This window comes from Micromesistius poutassou, assembly GCF_964030765.1.
Source record: "Micromesistius poutassou genome assembly, chromosome: 10".
NCBI lineage: Eukaryota > Metazoa > Chordata > Actinopteri > Gadiformes > Gadidae > Micromesistius > Micromesistius poutassou.
The window spans coordinates 3,285,816-3,310,863 of record NC_140280.1 but is presented as its reverse complement, the minus strand read 5'-3'; the positions used below and the strand labels follow the sequence as shown (position 1 = coordinate 3,310,863).

General features: G+C 50.4%; 1 protein-coding gene across 6 annotated transcripts; it reads left to right on the top strand.

Moving 5' to 3' along the window:
- Positions 1-218: 218 nt before the first annotated feature.
- thoc2 (THO complex 2) lies at positions 219-24,958 on the top strand. 6 transcript variants are annotated; one of them, XM_084474292.1, is made up of 39 exons: positions 219-312; positions 1,599-1,654; positions 2,026-2,117; positions 2,369-2,420; positions 2,803-2,873; positions 3,201-3,322; positions 4,077-4,210; positions 4,335-4,495; positions 5,255-5,347; positions 5,572-5,721; positions 6,459-6,631; positions 7,116-7,311; positions 7,481-7,519; positions 7,625-7,755; positions 7,972-8,073; positions 8,698-8,782; positions 9,037-9,130; positions 9,614-9,694; positions 9,781-9,877; positions 10,814-10,931; positions 11,523-11,702; positions 13,194-13,358; positions 13,773-14,048; positions 14,442-14,583; positions 14,897-15,054; positions 15,688-15,816; positions 16,150-16,281; positions 16,740-16,924; positions 17,174-17,340; positions 17,755-17,857; positions 17,978-18,348; positions 18,479-18,537; positions 20,042-20,077; positions 22,010-22,138; positions 22,628-22,694; positions 23,161-23,306; positions 23,837-23,913; positions 24,198-24,245; positions 24,321-24,958. In XM_084474292.1, exons 1-38 carry the CDS (start codon positions 248-250, stop codon positions 24,223-24,225), a joined length of 4,662 nt encoding a protein of 1,553 aa, XP_084330418.1. In that variant the 5' UTR covers positions 219-247; the 3' UTR covers positions 24,226-24,245; positions 24,321-24,958. The 6 variants fall into 6 exon arrangements, 4 of the variants coding, with proteins under 4 accessions (XP_084330418.1, XP_084330419.1, XP_084330416.1 ...); XM_084474293.1 differs by having other exon boundaries at positions 23,837-23,915; positions 24,206-24,245; XM_084474290.1 differs by having other exon boundaries at positions 23,161-23,321.
- Positions 24,959-25,048: the final 90 nt, after the last annotated feature.

Sequence of the window (25,048 nt, the reverse complement as noted above, 5' to 3'; positions counted from 1 at the left end):
CACAATAACCAATAGATAAGGACACTATGTCAGTAGAAAAAGTAACCGCAATATTTCTGGGCAGTGATAAAGTACAACAGTAGTTATTTATTTCTGCCCCCTAACGAAGAGCTGCACTATCCCACTGCACCACCAGGGCGCCCGGCGGGCCTGCAGCGGCTAGCGGAGGCAAGCCACCGGGGGCGCCCGAGAACACTTGACCCTGAGCGGACACAGCCAGCCAGACATCCGGGCTGTCTAGTGGAAGATGGCGACACTACTCCTCCAGACTGATTGGATCAAAAACTGGGAAAAATCTGGAAAACACGAGTTGTAAGTCACACCGTTCAGCCATAACTCAAAGAATAAGTTTTCCATACGAAAGTGCTGAAAATAAGAGTTGCATGATTTGGTCGTACCGTCCTGCTCAGCGTGGTTAACGGCTAGGCTAGCTGTGGTGCTAGCAGCTAACCCCTCTGTATGTGGATGGAGCTAACGGCTAGGCTAGCAGCTAACCCCTGTGTATGTGGATAGAGCTAACGGCTAGGCTAGCTGTGGTGCTAGCTCCAGCGTTAGCTCAGGCAGCAGCACTGACCTGCTCGCTGTGTCACTTATTTTGGGGGGATTCGGTAGCCATGGATGTACCTTGGGGGGTCGGACGCGGGAAGGCATCATATTGTTATTTTATGAGCCCCCTCACTCGGAATCGCTTCCTGATCAAACTAAGACATCATGTCCAATGTGAACGAACACATTTTACAAGCCGAACACCACAGTTAACCGCAAGCCGCCTAAAGGCTCTTTATTAGCATAAAGAGCTCATTACCACTGAGCGCAGGTTAATTAGTCGTAGGTTAATTAGTCGCGTTATCAAAGTGAGTGGATCGCGGTCAGCAGGGAGTTAGTTTGATTCGTGTGCAGCTCGTCCAGGAGGGAGGACTGGAGGAACTGTTGCGTCTGTGGCTCCTCCATCGGCTCTGTACCGGAGAACAAAACAATACTTACAATATCATATATTATTTGGGATTATATCACGATGTTATGTTTGGTGTTAAAGATGATGGGCCATTACGAGCACATGTCTTCCATCTGGCCGTAAGCTCTCAGTATCCAACAAATCCTTCTGTTGAAAAAGCGGAGCAACATATGAGTGCAGATTTTTATTTCCAATGTTTAATAAAATCGACCAAAATATGATTGTCGTGTTAAAATAGTTATACACGTATTCTAACTATTCATGGTGGCCCCGATGTTAATAAATATTGGTGGCCCCCCATATTCTTAAAACACCTCCTTGTTGTTAAAAGCTATGGTTAACTGGGAATAATCACTGTTTCATGTTTGACTTCGTTTTAAGCCATGCATGTGGAAAATATGGATGTTGCTCCTGAAATCCTTAATTATTTTGACATAGAACTACAATGGCATCATCGTTACAAATGGGAATGATCAAATTGAATGTTTTGATCCTAAATGGTAAATTAGGGTGTTGAGTTTTGCGATTTTGATGACCTCCATCTTGTGTTGACCCTCTTTTCCATCACCAAGGGTTAAGGAAACCCTTGTTTGAATGTTGGAGGTGGTATACATGACTGATGTTTCTTGGTTCTTTCTCCCAGTGTTCAACTGTGTAAGGATCTCTCAGAGAAACCAAACCATGGCTGTGAAGTTAGAGGTGAGATCAAGTGTTATGAACACTTTAAGATGTTCTGCATTCATATTACACCTTCTATACCAAGACTTGACCTTCTGTCCTATCTACATATAACATCATATATTCAAACCTATACAAGACATGGACTTTGGTTCTATCTAAGGGGAGATTAAATCATTACATATGTCTTGTGTGTTGATTATGCTGAACAACAGTTAATATAGACTGTATTGAGTTATTCTGACTGTGTTGTGTGTTACTGGGCAGTCTAAAATGTGTGCGTGTGCAGAGTTTAAATGGTGTGTTTATGCAGTATTGGAACTGTGTGCGTCTTCTGCAGACTTTTATTCTGCAGACTGTATTAACTGGTGTGTTTGTGTGTGTGCGTACAGACATGCAGACGGCCCTATATGAGCTGTGCTGGCAGGTGGTTCAGGGTAACCTCAAGCTGGATCTGGCTGCTTCTGTCCTTGGAGACATGATGGTAAATATTAAGTGAACCCTGTGGTTGCAGACATGCACATTCTGCCATGTCTACCGTTCCATACTTACTGCTCTTAGTTTGTCATGGAAGCTCATTGTACATGTTTGGTATATTTCAACGATGGTATCTCTTTTTGGATCTGTATTTCCTCCTGTTCTGTGACACCCCTATGTGGGATATAGAATCAATCAACATCTTAATCTTGAATCCCCATCCTCCAATGTCAAAGTGAACTAATGGTGTGCTTACAGGAACTCCGAGAGGACATGGCCTCCATACTGGCAGATGTCTTCAGCATACTGGGTGAGTAGCCTCGCCATGCTCATCAAACAACATCTCTCTAATAACACACACCAACATGCTCAACAAATAACATTTACAAGGACAATAACACACACCAATATGCTCAATATATAACATGTACACTAACGCCCTAACATGCTCAACAAATAACAGACTACCTGCTCTTTAATTACCTGTCTACTGTCTAACCCCTACCTGCTCCTTAATGTCCGGTCACTACTGTCTAACCCCTACCTGCTCCTTAATGACCTGTCTCTATTCTCTAACCCCTATCTGCTTCTTAATGACATTGTTCACAGCGCGTGTTAGATGATTAGTGATATCCATTTAATGTCAATGTTGGATCAGACGTGGAATATGAATCCTGGTCTTGTGGTTCCAGATATCGAGACAGGTGCCATGGAAGAGAAACACAGACGGGAGAATTACACACAGCTGGTCGGAGCGTGTCTGGTGAGCCTCCGCAATACGTTGTCCTGATGAGCTTTAGTCACATGATGATACTTCAGTTTGATGCAGGTGTGTCTCTTGCCAAAGTTGCGTTGCTGTAATTTTAGGAGTAAAAGGATGTTTGTATAAATATTTATCATCAATTTAATTTTAGCATGAGAACAATGTAAGCATAGTTAGTGGAGATGTAGTAGAACCATCTCCCACTGGATGAAAGCAATAGCAGGGCTGGACGGTAACTGTATTAGCTGGTAGCACCGGTGCTAACAAGCTGAGGATATCAGGAGCCCAAATACACGAGATGTTGATCATGAGCTTAATGTCCTCCAGATGTTCGTGCCAGAGGTGATCCTGAAGGAACGTTTGGATCCAGACACCCTGGAGTCTCTGGGGCTCATAAAGCAGGCCCACCAGTTCAACCAGAAGATCGTCAAAATCAAGACCAAGCTATTGTAAGTCCTGAAGAAGTTCAGTACTCTGTGCTTCCTGCATGTCCCTGTGTATCAAAAAACGTGGGAACTGTTGTTTTCCTCCCTGGCTCAGTCAGTGTCTCTGGTAATGGTTCTTAGTTTGTGCTGCACGTTTATGGCTGTGGTCAGTTTGACTTGAGAGGTAAGAAATGGCACCTGTTGCATCTATCGTTGGTGTTGTAACAGAGTGTGTATAAGTGCGTTACTGTAGTTGTGATAGAGTAACAGGGTGTATAAGTGTAGGCTGTGTTTCAGTAACAGTGTGTATAAGTGCATTACTGTAGTTGTGTTTCAGTAACAGTGTGTATAAGTCATTACTGTAGTTGTGTTGCAGTAACAGTGTATATGGGGGGAGTACTGTAGTTGTGATAGAGTAACAGTGTGTATAAGACATTACATTAGTTGTGTTGCAGTAACAATGTGTATAAGTGAAGTACTGTAGTTGTGTTGCCGTAATGATGTGTAGAAGTGCAGCACTGTAGTTTTGTTGCAGTAACAGTGTGTATAAGTGGAATACTGTAGTTGCTATAGAGTGATAGTACTGTAGTTTATACAGGCCGTATTGGACGTACCGGTGTCTCCTCACCTGAGCCCCCTTGTGTCCCAGGGCTCTGGACAGAGAGACGGGTAGCACCCAGAGTGCTGATGGCTCAGAGCAGCTCTTCTGTCAGCTTGTTGTTGGAGCGTAGACGTGTCTATGTCACTATGAAGGTAACGTCTAGTCTCGTGTTCCCAGCTACAAGCAGCAGAAGTTCAACCTGCTGCGAGAGGAGAACGAGGGATACGCTAAGCTGATCTCAGAGCTGGGGCAGGACCTGTCTGGAAACATCACCAGCCACGTGGTGCTGGAGAGCATCAAGTCACTCATAGGTACGTATGTCATATGTTCCCATCAATGCCAGTGTGTTTACAGCCACTGCTGCCGTCACTCTGAACTCGCTCCATTCATGCTGCAGTCAGTACATCTCCTCCTCACTGTCTCTTCTCCCCACAGGCTGTTTCAACCTGGACCCCAACCGCGTGCTGGACATCATCCTGGAGGTGTATGAGGGCCGCTCAGACCAGGACCACTTCTTCCTCTCCCTCATCAAGTCCTACATGTGTGAACCGCTTACCCTCTGCCACATGCTGGGCTTCAAGTTCAAGTTCTACCAGGTAAGGACCCCCTGCTGTTCTAGAGGTTTTTGCGTTCTAACAGGTAGTTTGTGTCCCACCCGGAGCCCAAACACTACAGGTACGTGACATGACAGTTTACAATCAAGCATTTTTGATGACCTTTTGATTAGTGATCGACCGATATACATATCGGCCGGCCGATATTTGCGTTTTTTATGTATGTGTATCGGCATCAGCCGATTTTTTTCCACCTTTTTTTTTATTATTATTTTTATATATATATATATATATATATATATATATATATATATTTTTTTTCCCCTGCTGATTTACAGACAGTTCAATAAATGTTCCTTTTTTTTAAATCGAGACAAACATTTGTTATCATTGTCATTTTTATGATGTAAATTGAGGGAGCAAAAGCAGTATTGGCTCAAGAAAATTGGGATCGGTCATCGGCTAAGGCTGATGAAAAAAAATCTGTACCAGTGTCGGCCCTCAAAAAATCCATATCGGTCGATCCCTAGTTTTAAAAGGCAAAATGATTAATCCATTAATCAAAAATCTAAAGATTAAATTTGTTGTTGTTCATTAATCCAAGTTGCAGCCGTGATGAAGTTGCATTAGCTTCCAGCGTACAACCAAACTTTCCTAACCGTCGCTCTCCTCCCTTTTTCCTCCCCACCCTGTCTCTCTCCTCCTCCCTCTGTCTCCTCGCTCTCTTCCCCACTCCTTCTCTCTCCTTCTGCTTCTCCCTCTGTCCCTCCTCTCTCTCCTCTCTTCTCCCCCTCACTCCAGGAGCCTAATGAGGAAACCCCCAGGTCTCTGTACCACATCGCTGCTGCTCTGCTCCACCACAACCTGGTAGAGCTGGAGGACCTCTATGTACACGTAAGAGACCATGAGAACTCTGCCTCACACTGAACCAGACTCATACCGCCTCAAACTGACTCACACACTCACACTGCCTCACGGGTTATTCCTGTAAAGGTAGTTAGCTTCCCAGCACCTTGCTGGTGACGGATGGGTTGAATCCAGGCCTGCCAGGGTCCCACAGGGATGGGTTTGTGTTTGATGTTGAGGAGTCATTGATCTTGATGTCCGTGTGCTTCCAGCTCCTACCACAAGATGTCAGTATAGTGGAGGAACACAAGAAGGAGATCCAGGAGGCCAAGCAGATCGCACGAAAGCTGGTGATGGTGGTGGTGCCCTCGGAGAAGAGCGAGGACAAGGACAAGGAGAAGGAGGAGGAGAAGAACGACAAGGTAAGGCTCCCTCCTCACCCTGAGGCGGTGGGGACGTGTAGACCTAAGGTGTACTTCAGTCAGCCCAGATGGGGGCGTTTGAGTCCAGGAGGACTTGAGGCACGGAGGGGAGTGAGTTATCTAGAGCAAGACGTGTACTGATGGAGCTTCTCTGGTCCAGCATCGTATGAATGCAATCAGAGATATAGTGTCTTGGTAATTCGGTTGTTTCCCCCAGTTCCTATTATGTAACATTGAAGGAATACTCTTGACTGTATGGGAGGGTTATTTTCCTCTTCTCCACACTGGAGGAACGCTAGGCTGGTTCACTAACGGCTGGTCACGCTCACTTGCTTCTGTGGATGTTTGCTAACACGGGCAAACGCTGTCAGACCCGATCGGAGTGGAGCGATGGGCTGCTACAGCGCTTCACTGTCTCCCCGAAAGTCTTGAGTATTCTTTTGAGGAGAGGGAGAGGGGTTATGGCTCTAGGATGCCCACAGGCAGACTGAGGGGAACTAGTGTCGACCTCAGATCTCTGCAACACAAAGCCAACAAGACGCTTAGGTCCTGTTGAAGTCAGACAAGAGGCTGGTATTTCCCGGGGCTGGTGAAACCATACAGCCTGCATAGCCGTTAAGGAGTGTGAAACAGCGTGTAATGCTGATGGACCTCCCACCTGGCGGTAACATTCAGGACCCTCTAAGCTGACTCTGACCGGGTGAGGGTCTCCTGTCCCCCGTCCCCCCCCCCTACAGCCTCCAGACAACCAGAAGCTGGGTCTCCTGGAAGCCCTGCTCCGCATCGGGGACTGGCACCACGCCCAGAGCATCATGGACCAGATGCCCTCCTTCTATGCCACCTCGCACAAGGCCATCGCCCTGGCCCTCTGCCAGCTGGTGCACCTCACCGTGGACCCCCTCTACCGCAGGTGAGCCTCACCATGAGCCCTCTGTAGAGCTGGTGCACCTCACCGTGGACCCCCTCTACCGCATGTGAGCCTCACCATGAGCCCTCTGTAGAGCTGGTGCACCTTACCGTGGACCCCCTCTACCGCATGTGAGCTTCACCACGAACCCTCTGTAGAGCTGGTGCACCTCACCGTGGACCCCCTCTATCGCATGTGAGCTTCACCACGAACCCTCTGTAGAGCTGGTGCACCTCACCGTGGACCCCCTCTATCGCATGTGAGCTTCACCACAAACCCTCTGTACCGCTGGTGTACCTCATGTGACTGATGCTGTTTAGAATGTACACAGGTCTCGTGTTCAGCCTTGGGGTTCTAAATGTTGTGACTGGAGTGGACCCTCGCACGTCATGTGATCCAGCCTGGGGATTCTTACTGATGTGACCTGACCCCCACAGGTCACGCGTTAAGCCCGGTGGTTCTTAATGTTGTGACTGGACCCCCACAGGGCCGCTGTTCCCAAGGGGGCCAAGGGCCGCGTGCTGAGGCCCCTGAGGAGCCGCAGGACCCCCCGGCCAGCAGAGAGCTTTGAGGACCTGCGGCAGGACACCTTCAGCATGCTGTGCTACCTGGGGCCCCACCTGTCCCATGACCCCATCCTCTTCGCCAAGGTGGTCCGCCTGGGAAAGGCCTTCATGAAAGAGGTAGGCCCCCCATGACCCCGAGTGCTCAGGCTTCATGAGAGAGGTCAGCCCCATGACCCCTCAGGATGAATGAAGTAGGCCTCTCTCGGGTAGATGAATGAAGTAGGCCTCTCTCGGGTAGATGAATGAAGTAGGCCTCTCTCGTTCTGACTCTTGTTTCTGTCCACAGTACCTGGCCGAGAACAGAGCTGAGTTCAAAGACAAGATGGTGAGTTAAACTATTATAATAGTATGCATATTTACAACCCTATTTAAACAGGGGGTGTTTAAATAGGGTTTAAAGAGGTCTGACTTCCTGTGCGTGTCACTCCAGGAGACGCTGCTAAGCTGTTTCCTGAGCATCGCGGACCAGGTGCTCCTCCCCTCCCTCTCTCTGCTGGAGTGCAACGCCTGCCTGTCTGAAGAGGTCTGGGGCCTCTTCAAGCTGTTCCCCTACCAGCACAGGTGAGACTCACACCTGCACATCTACTTATGCACACACACACACACACACACACACACACACACACACACACACACACACACACACACACACACACACACACACACACACACACACACACACACACACACACACACACACACACACACACACACACACACACACACACAGAAGCGTGTGCCCTTGTATGCGACTGTAGCGTGTGTCCTGTTCCTCAGGTACCGGCTGTACGGGCAGTGGAAGAACGAGACGTACTCCAGCCATCCTCTGCTGGTCAAGGTGAAGGCCCAGACCATCGACCGGGCCAAGTACATCATGAAGTAAGAGTTACCCTGACCCTATGCTGTACACCTCAACCATGGACAAACCCAGGGAAAGAACCAGGGACAGAACCAGGGCTAACTAGGTAACATGGACAGAACCATGGGTAACTGCTGCCTACTGCCTGCTAGGCAAGGCAACTTTATTTATATAGCACTCAATATTGACACCATGGTTGAATGGTTCTCATTTGTAGGTGGGTTTGGTTCCACGTGTCCTTTAAACATAAACCACTTTATAACCTCAGGAATGGGCGCCCCAGTGGCGCACTGGGCTAAGGCGCATACCATATATTAGGCACAGTCCTAATCGCAGAGACCCAGGATCGAATCTGGCCTGGGTCATTTACTGCATGTCTTCCCCTCTGTCTTCCACACTTTCCTCTCTGTCTCTCTCTATAATAAAGCTGAAAATTGCCAAAAATAAATCTTTAAACCTCAGGAATAATAACCTCTATTTTTCTTCAGTGAAACCGTTTTTACTGTGAAGTCTGTTCCAATCAACCCTCACTTTGGTGTTTTATCAGTGACTGTTTCAGCCAGGAAGCTGGGCAGCGTTGTGCTCAGCTCTTCCTGTCTTGACGTGTGTTGATGCATGCTGACGTGTGTTGACGTTGTCTCCAGGCGGTTGACCAAGGAGAACGTAAAGCCGTCGGGGAGGCAGATTGGCAAGCTCAGCCACAGCAACCCCACCATCCTCTTCGACTACGTAAGCTCCCTCCTCGCGCCCACCTCACTGAAGGGGAAAGAAGCTCCCTCAGCGAGCAGCATACGAGGATATCGGACTCAGAGGATGGCTGAAGCATGTCACTCCCGTCTGGAAACATTTAAACATCCCACTATTCTGACACCATTGTATAGTGTCAGAAAAAGAGATGGAGGCAGATGTTGGTGTATATCGGCTTGTTTTGAACATTTAGTGAACTCATCCAGGTCATGACTGTGATGTTCCTGTCTCTACAGATCCTGTCCCAGATCCAGTGGTACGACAATCTGATTGGGCCGGTGGTGGACTCTCTGAAGTACCTCACGTCCCTGAACTACGACCTGCTGGCCTGTATCCTCCACATGCACACTTTACCTTCTGTGGGGTCCAACCTGCTCTGGGGGTTTTGGGATGAGCTGGTACAGATCTGAGACCAGCAGCATCATCTTTAGACTTTGCTGGCCTCCTCTCACTGAAGTACAATAAGGACCGCAGGTCTGGGGTGTGATGGCTCTGGTGATCTTGAGATGGGCTGGTCCCCCCCCGGTTCCTACAGGTTCTCTTTAGACCCACAAGTTGTCCTGAACCACTCACCAGTCTAGAACACAACAAAGTACACAACTTATATACTATTCATTTATATGTACACAGTGTGTATATTCATTAACTACTGGACAGGGTAGAGTAGTTCTAGGGGTGAGCAGTAAGCCGTGTTAGTAGAATGTATGTATAATTGGTGGTGTGTAATAGAATAAAATACTTACATCACATACATAATGGGGAGGCAGGCATTGTGTTTTTTTGCTGCACTTCTTTTCTTAACCGACCAATCAGATTGCATCATCGAGGCTCTGGCCAATCCGGAGAAGGAGAAGATGAAACACGATGACACGACCATCTCCTCCTGGCTGCAGAGTACGTTCCCCTGTTGTCGATGCTCTCAGCCAATCGGCTCTCTGTGTGCGCGGCCATGTGATGGTGTCATGTGACCCGGTCCCTAGGTCTGGCCAGTCTGTGTGGAGCGGTGTTCAGGAAGTACCCCATCGAGCTGGCCGGGCTGCTCCAGTATGTGACCAATCAACTGAAGGCAGGGAAGAGGTAACCAATCACAGAAGCCCACCTGTCTTAACGGGACTATGACTAAATATTATTGTTATGATGAATGACTAGGAAGAATAGTGTACAACGGTTGCACTGCTCAAGATGGGAAACTAATGGAGAATAGTTAATGTCACATAATACACAGCCTGGAATACACAGGAAATACAGAAAATATCAATAGATGTAAGCATAAACAAAATGCACACAAGCATACTTGTACGTGAAAATATAAAAATGGTTTAAAATGTCTTTGTGCCCAGAGCAGGCAAAGTAGTCCTGCTGGAGGAGGGTTTTTTTGAGCTGCTGTGCAATCTGAATGAATGAATAATCCTAGGAACTACAGACAGAGGAGTCCCGATAGTCCAGCAGAACTTAGTGAAACCCCTTAGCTATGCATGACTCCCCTAATGGAGTGGTTTGTGTTTTGGTTTGTATGAGCAGCGCAGCAATGCTCACGACACCCACGTCTCCAGAATAACCACCGAGTGTTTGGGTTCAATTGAGCGTGGCTGTTCTCAACGTTGCAGAACATCCCTCCACAGGGGTCCGAACACTCCCATACCGCTCCCCCCCCCCCCTCCCCCCAGACTTCAGAGAGCTGGAAGTCTTGAATCTGGGGGTATAACGTACTGATTCCAACACACCACCTCAACTGATGAAACTCTTGTGAATTATTGTGAAACTCTTGTTCACACGGTGTTTGTAGCGGTTTATTTGAGGAGCTAAAGGCAGGCTGGGTCTTCATCGAGGCTGGGTTGGGGGTTCCGTTCTCACTGGAACCACCCGTGATTAAAATGAGTTGAAGTAAAAGATCCACCTAACACATTATTCATGAAAGAACCGAATGGAGATGGTGAATCCTCTCTGAACTCTTGTCTGAGGTCTGTCAATGGGTGTGTGACTATGTGTGTGTCTGTGCGTGTGTGTGTGTAGCTTCGACCTGCTGATTCTAAAGGAGGTGGTGCAGAAGATGGCCGGCATCGAGATCACAGACGAGATGACGTCGGAGCAGCTGGAGGCCATGACCGGCGGAGAGCAGCTCAAAGCAGAGGTGAGCGTCTCACCTTGCTCACACTCGCTCTGTGGGCCACATTCCGGGGGGATCCGGAAGACCATCTTGGTTCTCAACCGTAGGTGGGTGGGGGAATTGGACGCCCGTATTGGTTCCTAACCCTCTGTGTTTGCGGAAGCTAGATGGCCATCTTGGTTTCTCAACGCTAGCTGGGTGGGTGAACTGAATGCGGGATACTGCATTACTACCAGGACACTACTACCCCCACCCATCTGATGCCTAGTGCTACATGTTTCGTCTGCCATGTTGTGTACATTTACCCAACAAATCATCTGTGTTCAAAAATGGAAGACTGAATGGATCAATAAAACTGAACACAGCAGACTTTCTAATCTATCTTCATGTGGTCTCCCTCACCTACTCTTTCTCCTTCACCCACTTTCCCTCTCCTTCCTCGCCCTCTCTCTCTCCTCTCTCCCTCCTCTCCCTCTCCTCCTTCTCCCTCTCTTTCTCCTTTCCCTTCCTCCTCTCCCTCTCTCCTCCCTCTGTCCTCTGGTCCTCTCCCTCCGGTCCTCTCCTCCCCCTCCTCCTCTCTCTCCTCCCTCTGTCTCTCTCTCTCTCCATCCTCAGGGGGGGTACTTTGGTCAGATCCGTAACACTAAGAAGTCGTCCCAGCGGCTGAAGGACGCGCTGCTGGACCATGAGCTGGCCCTGCCCCTCTGCCTCCTCATGGCCCAGCAGAGGAATGGCGTGGTGTTCCTGGAGGGGGGCGAAAAGCACCTCAAGCTGGTGGGGAAGCTCTATGACCAGGTGAGTGGTTATACACAAATGTGTGCGCTGTTTAGACTGATGTGTGGGCGGTTATACAAGATGACCACTGTGATGTGTCCGTTATACAAGATGATCTCTGGGATGTCTCGATTATACAAGAGTGTCACAGTGATGTGTGGGCTATTATACAATATGGTCACTGTGATGTGTGGGCTGTTATACAATATGGTCACTGTGATGTGTGGGCTGTTATACAATATGGTCACTGTGATTTGAGGGCCGTTATACAATATGGTCACTGTGATTTGATGGCTGTTATACAGGATAGTCACTGTGATTTACGGGTTGTTATACAAGATGGTTACTGTGATGTCTGGTCCGTTATACAAGATGGTTACTGTGATGTCTGGTCCGTTATACAAGATGGTCTCTGTAATGTGTGGGCCGTTATACAAGATGGTCTCTGTGATGTGTCCGTTATACAAGAGGGTGACTGTGATTTGAGGGCTGTTCATAAACTGATGTGTCGGCCGTGAGGCAGGCCAATTCAAATGGTTCTGTTGACCAGTAAGGGGGTGCTTGTAGGAAGAGTTGGACTAGTCTAGCAGTCTAGCAACGCCGGATCTGGTTGCAACCTTGCCATTTTGTCTGAGAGTACTGTCTGCGCAGTTTGGCTTTTGTTTTAAGTGTATCAGGGCCTACATGACCTATATGTCTAGGTACAGACCTGTCCTGAACATGGTCTAGCTCTACTACCATCCCCACCGTGGACCAGGTCTGTTAGCTCCACTACCAGGTACACACCTGCATTGGACCATTTCTCTGTTAGCTCTCTGTGAGCTAACAGACCTGGTCCAAGGGCACTCTGATCCTAGAGGTCTCCTGGTCCTAGAGCTAACAGAGACCTGGTCCAATGCAGGTGTGTAGCTGGTAGTGGTCTCTCCTGGTAGTGTACTCCAGAGTACTGGCCGTCACACCTTCCCCATCTGCAGTCCTTTAAGGTGTCGCAGTGCAGCCATCGGGGCTTGGGGAGGAGGGTGGAGGTGAATCCTGATTGGAGGACTCGTCTCTGACTGCTGATCTCTAGACGTGCCTGAAGGACTCACAGACACCGTAGACAGACTTGGTCTGAAAGAGGGTTATCGATCTAGGGGACAGGATGCCGTGTATCTCCATCCACGCTATCAGCCTGCGTGTGGCCGTCGCTGCCAATCACCGCCAGCATGTAGCCCTTTGATGACCCAGGCTGAGTTGATAAAGGATTATATATGAAAAAGCCATTACAGCATGGCCTTATTACGGCCATCTCGGGGAGTTTCTCCTTCAAGTCCTTCAGAGGTCTTGAGGTGCTTTGACGTCGGACAAGATGTTTTTTTTGTCGTACAGGTCGTATGCATACGTTAGAAAGAGCAACCTTAATTTAAACGCACCACGATTGATTTTATTTCCTGGTACGTTTGTGGCATGCCAGTGAACGAGTTAAACCAATCCCCAGCATCATCATCATGTCATCGCCCTGTCCCCCCGCAGTGCCACGACACCCTGGTCCAGTTTGGGGGGTTCCTGGCCTCCAACCTGAGCACGGAGGACTACATCAAGAGGGTCCCCTCCATCGACATCCTGTGCAACAAGTTCCACACGCCCCACGACGCGGCCTTCTTCCTGTCCCGGCCCATGTACGCCCACCAGATCCTGGTGAGCTCCACTTCCTGTTCATGTGCACATGACTCGAACACCGGCATATCCCGGTCAGCTCCACTTCCTGTTTATGTGCACATGACCAAGCAGGAACACCAAGCAGGCCAATGGAACGGTTGAGTCTCCAAAAAGAATAATTCAAAATACAATCCAACGTTCCGTCTGTTCACACCATGCTGCACGACCGTCCATTAACTAGATCCACCAGAGAGGTCTTTTCATATTCATTGGTATATTATAGTTGTATTATAGTATATAGTCGTATCCATAGAGAATACCATCTCCTCACTCAATGGCCCATTCATAACCCAACCTATCAACACACAGAACGTCTTACCCTAATGAAGTCCTTATCACGCTCAACTCCTCCCCCTCTGCTCCCTCCCCTGTCCTCTGCCTCCGCGGCGACAGTCGCGCTACGACGAGCTGAAGAAGGCGGAGAAGGGCAGCCGGCAGCAGCCCAAGGTGCACAAATACGTGGCGGCGTGCGAGCAGGTGATGGGCCCGGTGCACGAGGCAGTGGTGTCCCTGCACCCGCCGCGCGTCTGGGACGACCTGCGGCCCCAGTTCTACGCCACCTTCTGGTCCCTCACCATGTACGACCTGGCCGCGCCCCACACCGCCTACGAGAGGGAGGTCAACAAGCTGAAGGTCCAGATCAAGGCCATCGAGGACAACCCTGAGATAGTGAGCGCTAACACACACACACACACACATGCGCACCCACAACTTACCGCACACACTCACACAAGCTCACCACACACACTGCATGCACCCTCACACACACACAGCTTACCGTGCACACACTTCACACCCGGCTTACAGCACACACATAGTATAACATACACACAGCATCTCTCCCTGTCTTTCTCTCTATCTCTCTCCCCATCTCCCTCCTTCCCCTCGATCTCTCTGTCTCCCTCTCTCTGTTTGATGTCAATCCAAAGCTCTTACTGTGAAGGGGAAACACTTTAACAATCATGAAAAATACAAAAAGAAAGATGAGACATCCTGAATCCTGCAACACAAAGTCAGCGTGGTCGGGGAGAGCTTTCTGCTGTAACGTCTCTGTGTCTCCAGCCGGTGAACAAGAAGAAGAAGGAGAAGGAGCGCTGCACCGCCCTGCAGGACAAGCTGCTGGAGGAGGAGAGGAAGCAGCTGGAGCACGTCCAGAGGGTCCTGCACCGCCTCAAGTTGGAGAAGGACAACTGGTTACTGGCCAGTAAGTTCCACTGTCCCACGGGCCACTAACCTAACCCTTACCTGCTCCTTAATGACCTGTCTCTGTACTGTCTAACCCCTACCTGCTCCTTAATGACCTGTCTCTGTACTGTCTGACCCCTACCTGCCCCTTGTGGCATATGACCTCACTGTAAGTTTTTGGATGAAAGCCTCTTGCTAGATTGCTGAAGTGTAAATAGATGAAGTTCAGTTCTATTTTTGAGAACCAGAGAGAGGAACCAGACTTTAGGGTTCTGGGGTCTTCAGTCTTCCTAGTTTTACTTAAGAGTATTTCTCCTGTGTCTTCTGTCCAGAATCCACGAAGAACGAGACCATCACCAAGTTCCTGCAGCTCTGTCTATTCCCTCGCTGCATCTTCTCCGCCATCGACGCCGTCTACTGCGCTCGCTTCGTAGAGCTGGTGCACCAGCAGAAGACCCCCAACTTCTGCACCCTGCTGTGCTACGACCGGGTAGGACACGCACGCACACACGCACGCGCAAACACACACACACACACCATTACACCGACAACAACAACATGGCGATGTGATGTAACAGGAGCGGGGAGTCTGATTGAGATCTATATTTAAACTAATGCCTCCGCTTCTCGGATGTGGTCAGCCTATTTATATCAGATACCTGATATGCTGGTCTAGGAAAACAATCATGGACTCTCGAACAGGCATGTTGTTCAAGCATTTTATTATCTTGTTTATATAATCAAGCGCCTCTCTGACGCATCGGCTTCATAGAAACATAAAAAAGTCCTAAAAAAAGTAAAGGCGGTGCTGGCTCTGAAGGGTGGTGCTGGCTCTGAAGGGTGGTGCTGGTTCTGACGGGTGGTGCTGGCTCTGAAGGGTGGTGCTGGTTCTGAAGGGTGGTGCTGGCTCTGAAGGGTGGTGCTGGTTCTGACGGGTGGTGCTGGCTCTGAAGGGTGGTGCTGGTTCTGAAGGGTGGTGCTGGCTCTGAAGGGTGGTGCTGGCTCTGACGGGTGGTGCTGGCTCTGACGGTTGGTGCTGGCAATGAAGGGTGGTGCTGGCTCTGAAGGGTGGTGCTGGCTCTGAAGGGTGGTGCTGGTTCTGACGGTGCTGCTGTGTTCCCAGGTGTTCTCGGCCATCATCTACACGGTGGCCAGCTGTACGGAGAACGAGTCGCGTCGCTACGGACGCTTCCTCTGCTGCATGCTGGAGACGGTGACGCGTTGGCATAGCGACCGCTCCATCTACGAGAAGGTAGGCCCCTCCCTCAACGTCTGGACCCGCACACTGAGACGGACCACCACAGGGCTGCAGCTCACTCTGCTCACACTCGGTTAAAGCGATAAAAACACATTGTGCTTAATGCAGAGCGCAAATCAAAGCTTCCTAATTTAGCTCACTAGTGCTATGCTAACTAGCCACATACTAACTAGCCCCATGCCCACTAGCCCCATGCCCACTAGCCTCATGCCCACTAGCCGCATGCTCACTAGCCACATTCTCAGTAGCCGCATGTTAACTAGGCACATACTAACTCACCTCGTGCTATCTAGCTCCATGCTAACTCCTCCTGTCCCGTGCGTCCAGGAGTGCGCCAACTACCCCGGCTTCCTGACCATCTTCAGAGCCACTGGCTTCGACGGAGGGAACAAGGCCGACCAGCTGGACTACGAGAACTTCAGACACGTGGTCCACAAGTGGCACTACATGCTCACCAAGGTAACCACCTCCGCCCATTAGTGTCTTTCACTATGGTCTGCTGTCTCAGCATCTCCACCTTTACTGTCCGCACTGTGTTCTGCTGCACGGAGAACACCCAGGGACGCTAGTGTGGCTCTCTCTGGTCTCCTACTTCTGTGCTACAGTAACTCTGCTCTGTACCTCTGCGTGAGGAGAGTCCTCTTCTCCATACACGTATTCAGCAGATTAGTACAAACTGTTGTGGAGGAAGATTGACCTTTTACCTCCACCTTTACTGTCCTCACTGTGTTGTGCTGTATGACCTCCACCTTTACTGTCGTCGCTATGTCCTGCTGTAGTTAACACTGTGACCTCCACCTTTTACTCTAGTTAACACTGTGACCTCCACCTATACTGTCCTCACTGTACCGTGACCTCCACCTTTACTGCCCTCACCGTGTTCTTGCTGTAGCCAACACTGTGACCTCCACCCCCAGGCCTCGGTGCACTGCCTGGAGACGGGCGAGTACACCCACATCAGGAACGTCCTGATAGTGCTCACCAAGATCCTGCCCTGCTACCCCAAGGTGCTGAATCTGGGCCAGGCGCTCGAGTGCCGCGTCCACAAGATCTGCCTGGAGGAGAAGGAGAAGAGGCCCGACCTCTACGCCCTGGCCATGGGGTAACGCCGCTCACCTGGGGCCCCCTGCGGCGCCGCGCTACAGCTTAGCGTTTACACCGGATAGCTTGGTGTAGCTCTCTTGCTAAGAAAGCTGGGGTCAGCACTAGCTAATCCAAGATGGAGTTAGCACTAGCTAATCCAAGATGGGGTTAGATGGGGCTAGCTGAAGCAGTAGCCTGATGGTGGGGTTGAGCCATACTAGTAGCGGTTCCTTATGTGTGTGTGTGTGTGTGTGCGCGTGTGTGTCAGGTACTCGGGCCAGCTGAAGGGGCGTAAGGCCCACATGGTCCCGGAGAACGAGTTCCACCACAAGGAGCAGCCGGTGCGCAGCACCGCCCTGGCCGGCCAGCAGAACGGACCCCTGGCCAGCAAGGCCCCGGCCAGCAAGACGGAGGACCCAGGGGCCGAGGACGGAGGTGAGGCCCTCAGCCCTCTGTCCTCCCCCTCTCTGTCTGTTCCTCTATCTGTCTCCCTGCATTACCTCCCCCTCCTCCCCCTCTGTCTGTTCCTCTATCTGTCTCCCTGCATTACCCCCCCTCCTCCCCCTCTGTCTGTTCCTCTATCTGTCTCCCTGCATTACCTCCCCCTCCTCCCCCTCTGTCTGTTCCTCTATCTGTCTCCCTGCATTACCCCCCCTCCTCCCCCTCTGTCTGTTCCTCTATCTGTCTCCCTGCATTACCTCCCCCTCCTCCCCCTCTGTCTGTTCCTCTATCTGTCTCCCTGCATTACCCCCCCTCCTCCCCCTCTCTGTCTGTTCCTCTGTCTCTCCAGCTCCATAAGGATATATGTGATGTTTAGCTGGTGTCTAAATGTCTGTGATATCTTCCCAGATCGCGGTAAAGACAAGACTGCAGGAACAACCAAACCAGTGAACAAAGCCAACAGCACCACAGCAAAGGTCACCACCAGCAACGGGAACTCAGCTCCCAACAGGTCAGTGACCACTTCCTGTGATCAGAGGCTGCCTCCTAGTGAAGGAGCAGCGGTACTGACTGGTGTACTGACTGGTTTACCGTCTGGCGTACTGACTGGTGCGCCTCCTTTCTCCCACAGCACCAAGACGACCAAGGAGGACAAGGAGAAGAGCGGGAAGGAGAAGAAGAAGGAGAAGACACCCGGCAGCACGCCAGAGACCAAGGGGGACCGCCGCGACAAACGGGAGGAGCGGGGAGCCGGCGGCGGCGGCAAGGAGGAGCGCGGCGGCGGCGGCGGAGGAGGAGGAGCGGCCAAGGAGGAGCGGGCGGGGCGCGAGGGTAAGGAGCGGACCCCCAAGGCGGAGCGGGACAAGCTGAAGGAGGAGAAGAGCAGCGCCAAGGAGGAGGCCAAGGAGGCGTCCCGGGAGTCCAAGAGCAAGGAGAAGGAGCGCGGCGCCACCGGTGGAGCCAAGCTGCCCCCCCCCAGACTGGAGTCTGAAACTGAGAGGGGTGAGTGGCTACACGTCGCTCTGCGCGGGGTCACGCCCCCCCCACGGGGTCACGCCTCCCACTTCCTCCGTAGGAAGTGTACCTGAGCCTCGGATCTCACGACCTCTGACCTCTTTCTCTCTCTCCCCAGAAACAAAAAGGCGAAAGCTGGACAGCCATTCGTCTCCATCCCACTCGTCGTCTGTAAAGGTTAGTATGGCCTGAGGTCGTGTCCCCTCTCTGCCTCTCACACCCCGGCCGTCCGACCTCCGGAGACCCCCAGCAGGAGCCAGGAGCCCCCCCCGACCCAGCACTCTCTATGGACTCTTCTGTCTCCCCCCCCTCCACCTTTAAGCCTGATGGACTTACCCCCCAGGAGCGTTATGTAGATGTAATGATTTTATGAGAGAGCAGTATTTTCGTATTAAAGAACCAGAGTCGTAGTGCCTTGAGAAGATGTTTTTTTGTGCCGTTGTGCCACGCGGTACAACTCGCCCGCGCAGTCCCGCTGCGGGGGAAAAGGTCCAAACTAAAGTTTAAATCAAAGTCCGTCCCCCCACCCCCCCCCCCCCAGTTCAGTCTCTCGGAAAAGAGTTTTTATCTTCCGTGTTTCACCAGCGTTGGAGCCCCCCATCCTTCCCACCCCCCCCCCCATCTCAGTTAATGTTCCCAGAAGATCCTGCTCAAGCACTTTAGAGGTTCTCTCGTCGTCTGTACCAGTCAGTCCCCCACGACCCGGTCTTACAGGACCCGGTCCACCCAAGACCCGGTCCCCCGCGATCTGGTCCGATGCTGGTTGTCCGGGCGCGGTGATCAGGCTCCCCGACCCCCCCTGGCCATGCCCCCACCCTGACGCAGATCCAGAAGACGGATTGGCGGCCATTGGTACCCAGTTCAGCGTTGGCGGCTCCAGAGGTCTTCCTGTGACCCCATCAGCGACGACACCCCCCCCACCCCACCCCACCCCCCAACAACCAGCACCCCTATCACCCTCAAGCCCCCCCCCCCCCACACACAACCAAGAAGAGACGCCACCAGCACCAGGAAGACCCCCACACCCCCACCTGCCCTCAAACAAACGGAGGAGAGCTGAGCTACACAGCCCCTCCCCCAAAGAAATGAAGGAAGCAGTGGAGAAAGGAAAGGAGGAGAGGAGAAAGGAAAGGAGAGGAGGAAGAGGCGGGAGAGATGTCCCCAGAGACGACGGTAACCAGGGCAACGCTAGCGGTGTAATAGTAGCCCTGCGTGCAGCCAGGAGGTGTAGGCTCCAGCGTGTCTCCACCTGTAAGTGACAGATACTCAGACGCACCGCACGCCGCAGAGCTCGCACACCTAGCGCTAGCACACTGGCGCTGGCACACCCGGTGCTAGCACACTGGGAGCGCCAGCACACCTAGCACTGGCACACTGGCGCTAGCACACCTAGCGCTTAGCACTTTAGCCACACACCAGCTCAGCCCTCCCACCACACGCTGCAGACAAGCTCCAGAAACATGGCTCTCTGTAGACATCTCTATTTTTCTCCATGCTCAGGGTTTTCCAAGTATTGACATTCCAGGTATCCTGACCTTGTCCAAGCCTTGATCCCCGAAGGTCAGAGGTCAGATCGGAGAAGAAGCGGGCCGCCTCCTCCACCTCCCCCTCTCCCTCCTCCCCCCTCTTCCCCTCCCCCCTCCTGCAGCAGCTCATCTGTCATGTCCATTCATTCCTACAGGACGCTAACAACGACCCTAAGGACTCAGCCAGCAAGGTTTGACCCCTACTCTCCTACAGCCTGATCCTCTGTCTTACCTAACATGGTCTGCTAGTTATCTCCACCTTCCTGGTTCAAACGGACTCAAAATGACCAGGTTCTCACTCAAACATGGAAGGTGTCGTTAACTAGACGATAGTCAAATTATTAAAGTCTAAGAAAGCTTTATGCTGCTGAGGGTCATGGAGTCACAAGGGGATGGACCTGTGGTGTTTAGGTCTCTGGGTTCTATCCCCCATGGCCTCACCCCTTACCTGCTGCTGCAAAATGCAGACTGAGTCCCTTCAGTTAAGAGCTAAGTGGTTGAAACTACTTAGTAGCGTGATGTTCAGCGTGCAGCTATCAACCAGGTGTTCCCAGTTGAGGCAGAATGAACAATGACTCCTTCATTTTGAAAAGTGTAGAGAGAAAGCATGTTCACGGGACAGTGAGGGCCGTAGGGATGGAGACAGCGGTCAGGGACTAACCCACTAACCCTCCTCGTCTCCAGAGCAGAGAGGGAGACCTGGAACCACAGGCTATTACAGGGAGCTGCTCTGAGGTTGTATCTGAAGGAACGACGAGAAACGTTGCCTGTTCGAGTCCCTCACAGCTTTCACCTGGAAAAGTCCTGATTTAGATGTCTGTCTGCTCTAGCGTGTCCGTCTTTCTATATCTGTCTGTCTTGTCTGTTGTCTTTCTTGTGTCTCTTGCTCTTTCTAGTCTGTCTTGACTGTCTTGTCTCTCTATGCCTTGTCTCTCTCTTAGGGGTAAATCTCTGGTTTCATCAAGATACGATATTAAATTGAATAATTGGACAACAATGCGATATTTGCCAATATCAAACGTCTGCTGTGATACAGTTTAGATTCAGGGGCATGCGATGGATATGAGACGATATCATATCACTCAACTCACAAAAAACAACTTAATTATAATTTCATTATTTTATTTCTTTGCTCTTCCGGATATTTAAAACAAAAACAATCCATTTTTAATACAAATAATAAAGTGCCACATTGCATTTGAGTGCAAAAGGTTTTTCATGGCTTAACTTAAAGAGCCTGTAATGATCTTTCATTTTTAACATAGACCATTCCCAACCTATCTGTGTGGATAGTTTTCTTCTAAAAACAAAACATCCCTCGGAATCATCTTGGCTGTTAGGATAAGCCGTCCGTGTTGCCAGTTTGGGCAAATCTTCCCGCCCAATTGGGCTACTTTCAATCACGTTGGGCAGATTACCCATTTTTTCCAGCCTAATCTGGCAACACAAACCGAAACTAGCCATCCTTGCGCTCACACATGCGCTCGCTGTCCCTGCTTGCCTCGTTTAACTGGTGAACGGATACGTGAGCAGCTTGGCGCACTTGCGCAGAAAGTTTTACAAACACCCCGCAAGGAGATTGTCAAAATAAAAGCGTATAATACAGCAATATGCATCGATGTTTGGGCGTTGCATCAAAGCAGTTGGATCGTTCACCAATCAATCGATGTATCGATCTACACCGATGGATCGTTACACCCCTACTCTCTCTGCCTTGTCTTTCTATTTGTCTTTGTCTTCGCCCTCCATCTTGTCTGTCTTCTTTCTCTAACTTGTCAGTCTCTGTCCTCTCTCTATCTTGTCTCTTTCTCTGACTGTCTTTCTGTCTGTGTTTAGTATTTACAGCGAGTCATAAGGATAGTTTTGTCCTTTCTTAAATATTCCAAATTGCGGTTAGTACCAACCCAATCGCACCAGCAGGGTTTAGTTTATATCGGTGTATATTTATTTTATTGGATAGGAGAATTTTAAGGCAGATGGACCAGTAGGGGACTTACGCCGTGTCAGTATTCAGCATCCTGGACCAGGTGTTCCTCTCAGGGTTGTAGTGCGGGAGGGCTCTCAGGTTAGCCGGCGGTGTTCTCCTGCTTATCAGTGTGTGTAACGTGTCCTCGTCTCCGCAGCAACACCCCGGCTACAACTGTGTGTCGCGCTCCAAGAGCAGAGAGAGGGAGCAGGACAAGAAGGAGAACGACGCCACGCCACGCGGAAAGGACAAGAAGGAGGAGAAGGAACGCAAGGAGAGGAAGAGGGTGAGTGGGGAGACCAGGGCGTGAGAGGCTGGAGTGAGACCAAGGAGCGAGATGCTTTAGTAAACCAGGGAGTGAGATGCTGTAGTTAGACCAGAGAGTGAGATGCTGTAGACCAAGGAGTGAGATTATATAGGGAGATCAGGGAGTGAGATGCTGTAGACCAAGGAGTGAGACCATATAGGGAGACCAGGGAGTGAGATGCTGTAGTTAGACCAGAGAGTGAGATGCTGTAGACCAAGGAGTGAGACTATATAGGGAGACCAGGGAGTGAGATGCTGTAGTTAGACCAGAGAGTGAGATGCTGTAGACCAAGGAGTGAGACTATATAGGGAGACCAGGGAGTGAGATGTTGTAGTGAGTCCAGGAAGTGAGATTCTGCAGTGAGACCAGAGAGAGTTTCTTGTGAGTCCAAGGAGTGAGATGTTGTAGTGTGACGTGTGGTGACAAGGGAGTGAGACAATAGTGACCTCTCCATCTTCCTCTCCTCAGGACCACATGATCAGTGACCCGGAGGTGAACCTGGAGACCAAGAGGAGGAAGGACGAGAACGGAACCAGTGAGCTCCCGTTGCCTTCATCATCACGTGTCTCACCCCAAACACAGCCTCCAGCCCCCCCCGCCTCACACTCACATAACCCCCGCCTCACTCTCCCATAACCCTGTCTAACTCTCCCATAACCCCGTCTCACTCTCCCATACCCCCTGTCTCACTCTCCCATAACCCTGTATCACTCCCATACCCATGTATCACTCCCATAATCCCTGTCTCACTCTCCCATAATCCCTGTCTCACTCTCCCATCACCCTGACTCACTCTCCCATAACCCTGGCTCACTCTCCCATACCCCCGTCTCACTCTCCCATACCCATGTATCACTCTCCCATAATCCCTGTCTCTCATCTCTCATAACCCCCCCCTTCTCCCATAATGCCCGTCTCACTCTCCCATACCCCCCCTGTCTCACTCTCTCATAACCCCCCCCCCCTTCTTCTCCCATAATGCCCGTCTCACACTCCCCCAGACTCCTGCAAGAACAGCAAGAGCACCAGCCCGTCCTCAGACGCCCCCCTCTCGGCAGAGAAGGAGAAGACCAAACGCTCCAAGTCCTCCAGCAAGGAGAAGAGCGACTCTGTGAAGCCCGAGAGGACTTCTTCTGGAGGCAAGAAGGTCAGCTCCCCCTCGGTACTTATTATTATGGGCTGGCCCACTCCGCGCACACACACCTGTATGGGCTGTTCAGACATGTAGCCTTCAGGAGAGACTAGGGCTCTCCTGAAGGTTCTGCTCTAACTAGTCACACACAGGGTAATAACATGTTGGGAGTTAATAGTTAGAATCACATTTCAAGTTCTTTCTAGATTCCACAATGTGTTAAATTCCAGAGCAGTGAGTTGTGAAGAGTGTTCAGGACTACTACAGCATGAGGATGAGCGGGCTGGGAGGGGCCAAAGGGGGACTACTGAAATGGGGCATGGAACCAAGAACACTCCAACTGGGAGCCCTGTGCCCTCTCCGACCCCCCCACTGATACAGTCCCATAGTTCACAGTCTTCCCATCAGAGGTTCTCATGTAGTCCTCCTCTTGGAGGCCATCGGTCTTCGTCTGCTGTCCAGCTCTCCAGCAGTGGCCGCTGGAGAGCTGGAGAAGGTCCAGACAGAACCACACCGTTGACATGCATTTTATCTTCCGTCTTTAGGAGTCTCGTCACGACAAGGAGAAGTCTGAGAAGAAGGAGAAGAGAGACAGCAGCAGTGGAAAAGAAGAGAAGAAGCAATATCCTTGAAATTAATTTCTGGACCTCACTGTCTTAGTCTGTCTGTCTGTCTGACATTTTCCATGTCTCTGCTTGTACGTTGTCTGTCATCCTCCCTTTCTGTCCGTCTGTCTGTCATCCTCCCTTTGTCTGTCTATCTGTCATCCTCTCTTTCTGTCGGTCTGTCTGTCTGTCATCCTCCCTCTCTGCTTATGTCGGTCTCTGTCCCTCAGTCTGTCTCTCTGTCCGTCTGTCTAGAACCTGTTCTTATAAACAACATGGCTGTTTCCCTTAATGTGATCACTCATAAATCGTCAGACAAGCACAGATAGTGTGCTCCCCCACGGTGCAGGTAAGACTCCTCCAGGTCTTCTAGTGTCCTCCATGTGTCTGGTCCTCATGGTCCTCATGGTGTTCTCCTCCTCAGAACCCGAGAAGCTTTTATCAGCACCTCCCAGCCCTCCATGTCCCGGACTAGATCTTCTTTTTGCTTTCCGTTGTCGCCGCGGCCCGGGAAGAGGTCCGCTGTAGTTTGTGACTCTCGGCTCTGTTTTTATGTTTCATTTTAAATGTACTTCCTGTAGATCACCTGAAAGTGTTATGATTTTTTACGTGAGCACCCAGTGTGTCTCGAGTCTCTGGTGTGGCCTCAGCCTTTAGACCGCGCCCAGCTCTCCCGCGAACCCTTTTAATCTGAGCGTTTAGGTGGATACATGATACAAAGGACCATCTTGTATATTATGTGTACAATAATAAAGAGGGGAACATGAAATACAAATCATGTTTTTTTTTGTTTGGGATTTTTTTTTCCGATGTATGTCACAATTTGTTCACTGTTTTGTGTTTTCAGGTTTTTACATAATTTATAAAATGACAAAAAAAAAAATGCCAGTTTCATTCTCCCTGAAAATGCAGAATTGTAAAATAAAGAATACAAAAACCCCACTTCTAAAGTTCTGTACTGGACTACAACTGTTTCAAGTAACTTTTTGGAGTTTTTAATCTGCTGTACTCAACACGTGTACGCTTTTTTAAAACCAATAAATAATGGATTTCTTAGTGTTACTTTGATCTGGTCTCATGCTTTTATTTCGTAAAACAATCATGTTTCCTTGGTGATAAAAATTCTTGTACGAACGCATACTTTTGACATTG

Excerpts from the sequence above, each read along its gene's own strand:
- thoc2 (XM_084474290.1), top strand. The coding sequence starts at position 248 with ATGGCGACACTACTCCTCCAGACTGATTGGATCAAAAACTGGGAAAAA. Across the intron at positions 16,282-16,739 it reads GGCACTACATGCTCACCAAG|GCCTCGGTGCACTGCCTGGA; the intron begins GTAACCACCTCC and ends CTCCACCCCCAG. Across the intron at positions 23,322-23,836 it reads AGAAGGTCAGCTCCCCCTCG|GAGTCTCGTCACGACAAGGA; the intron begins GTACTTATTATT and ends TTCCGTCTTTAG.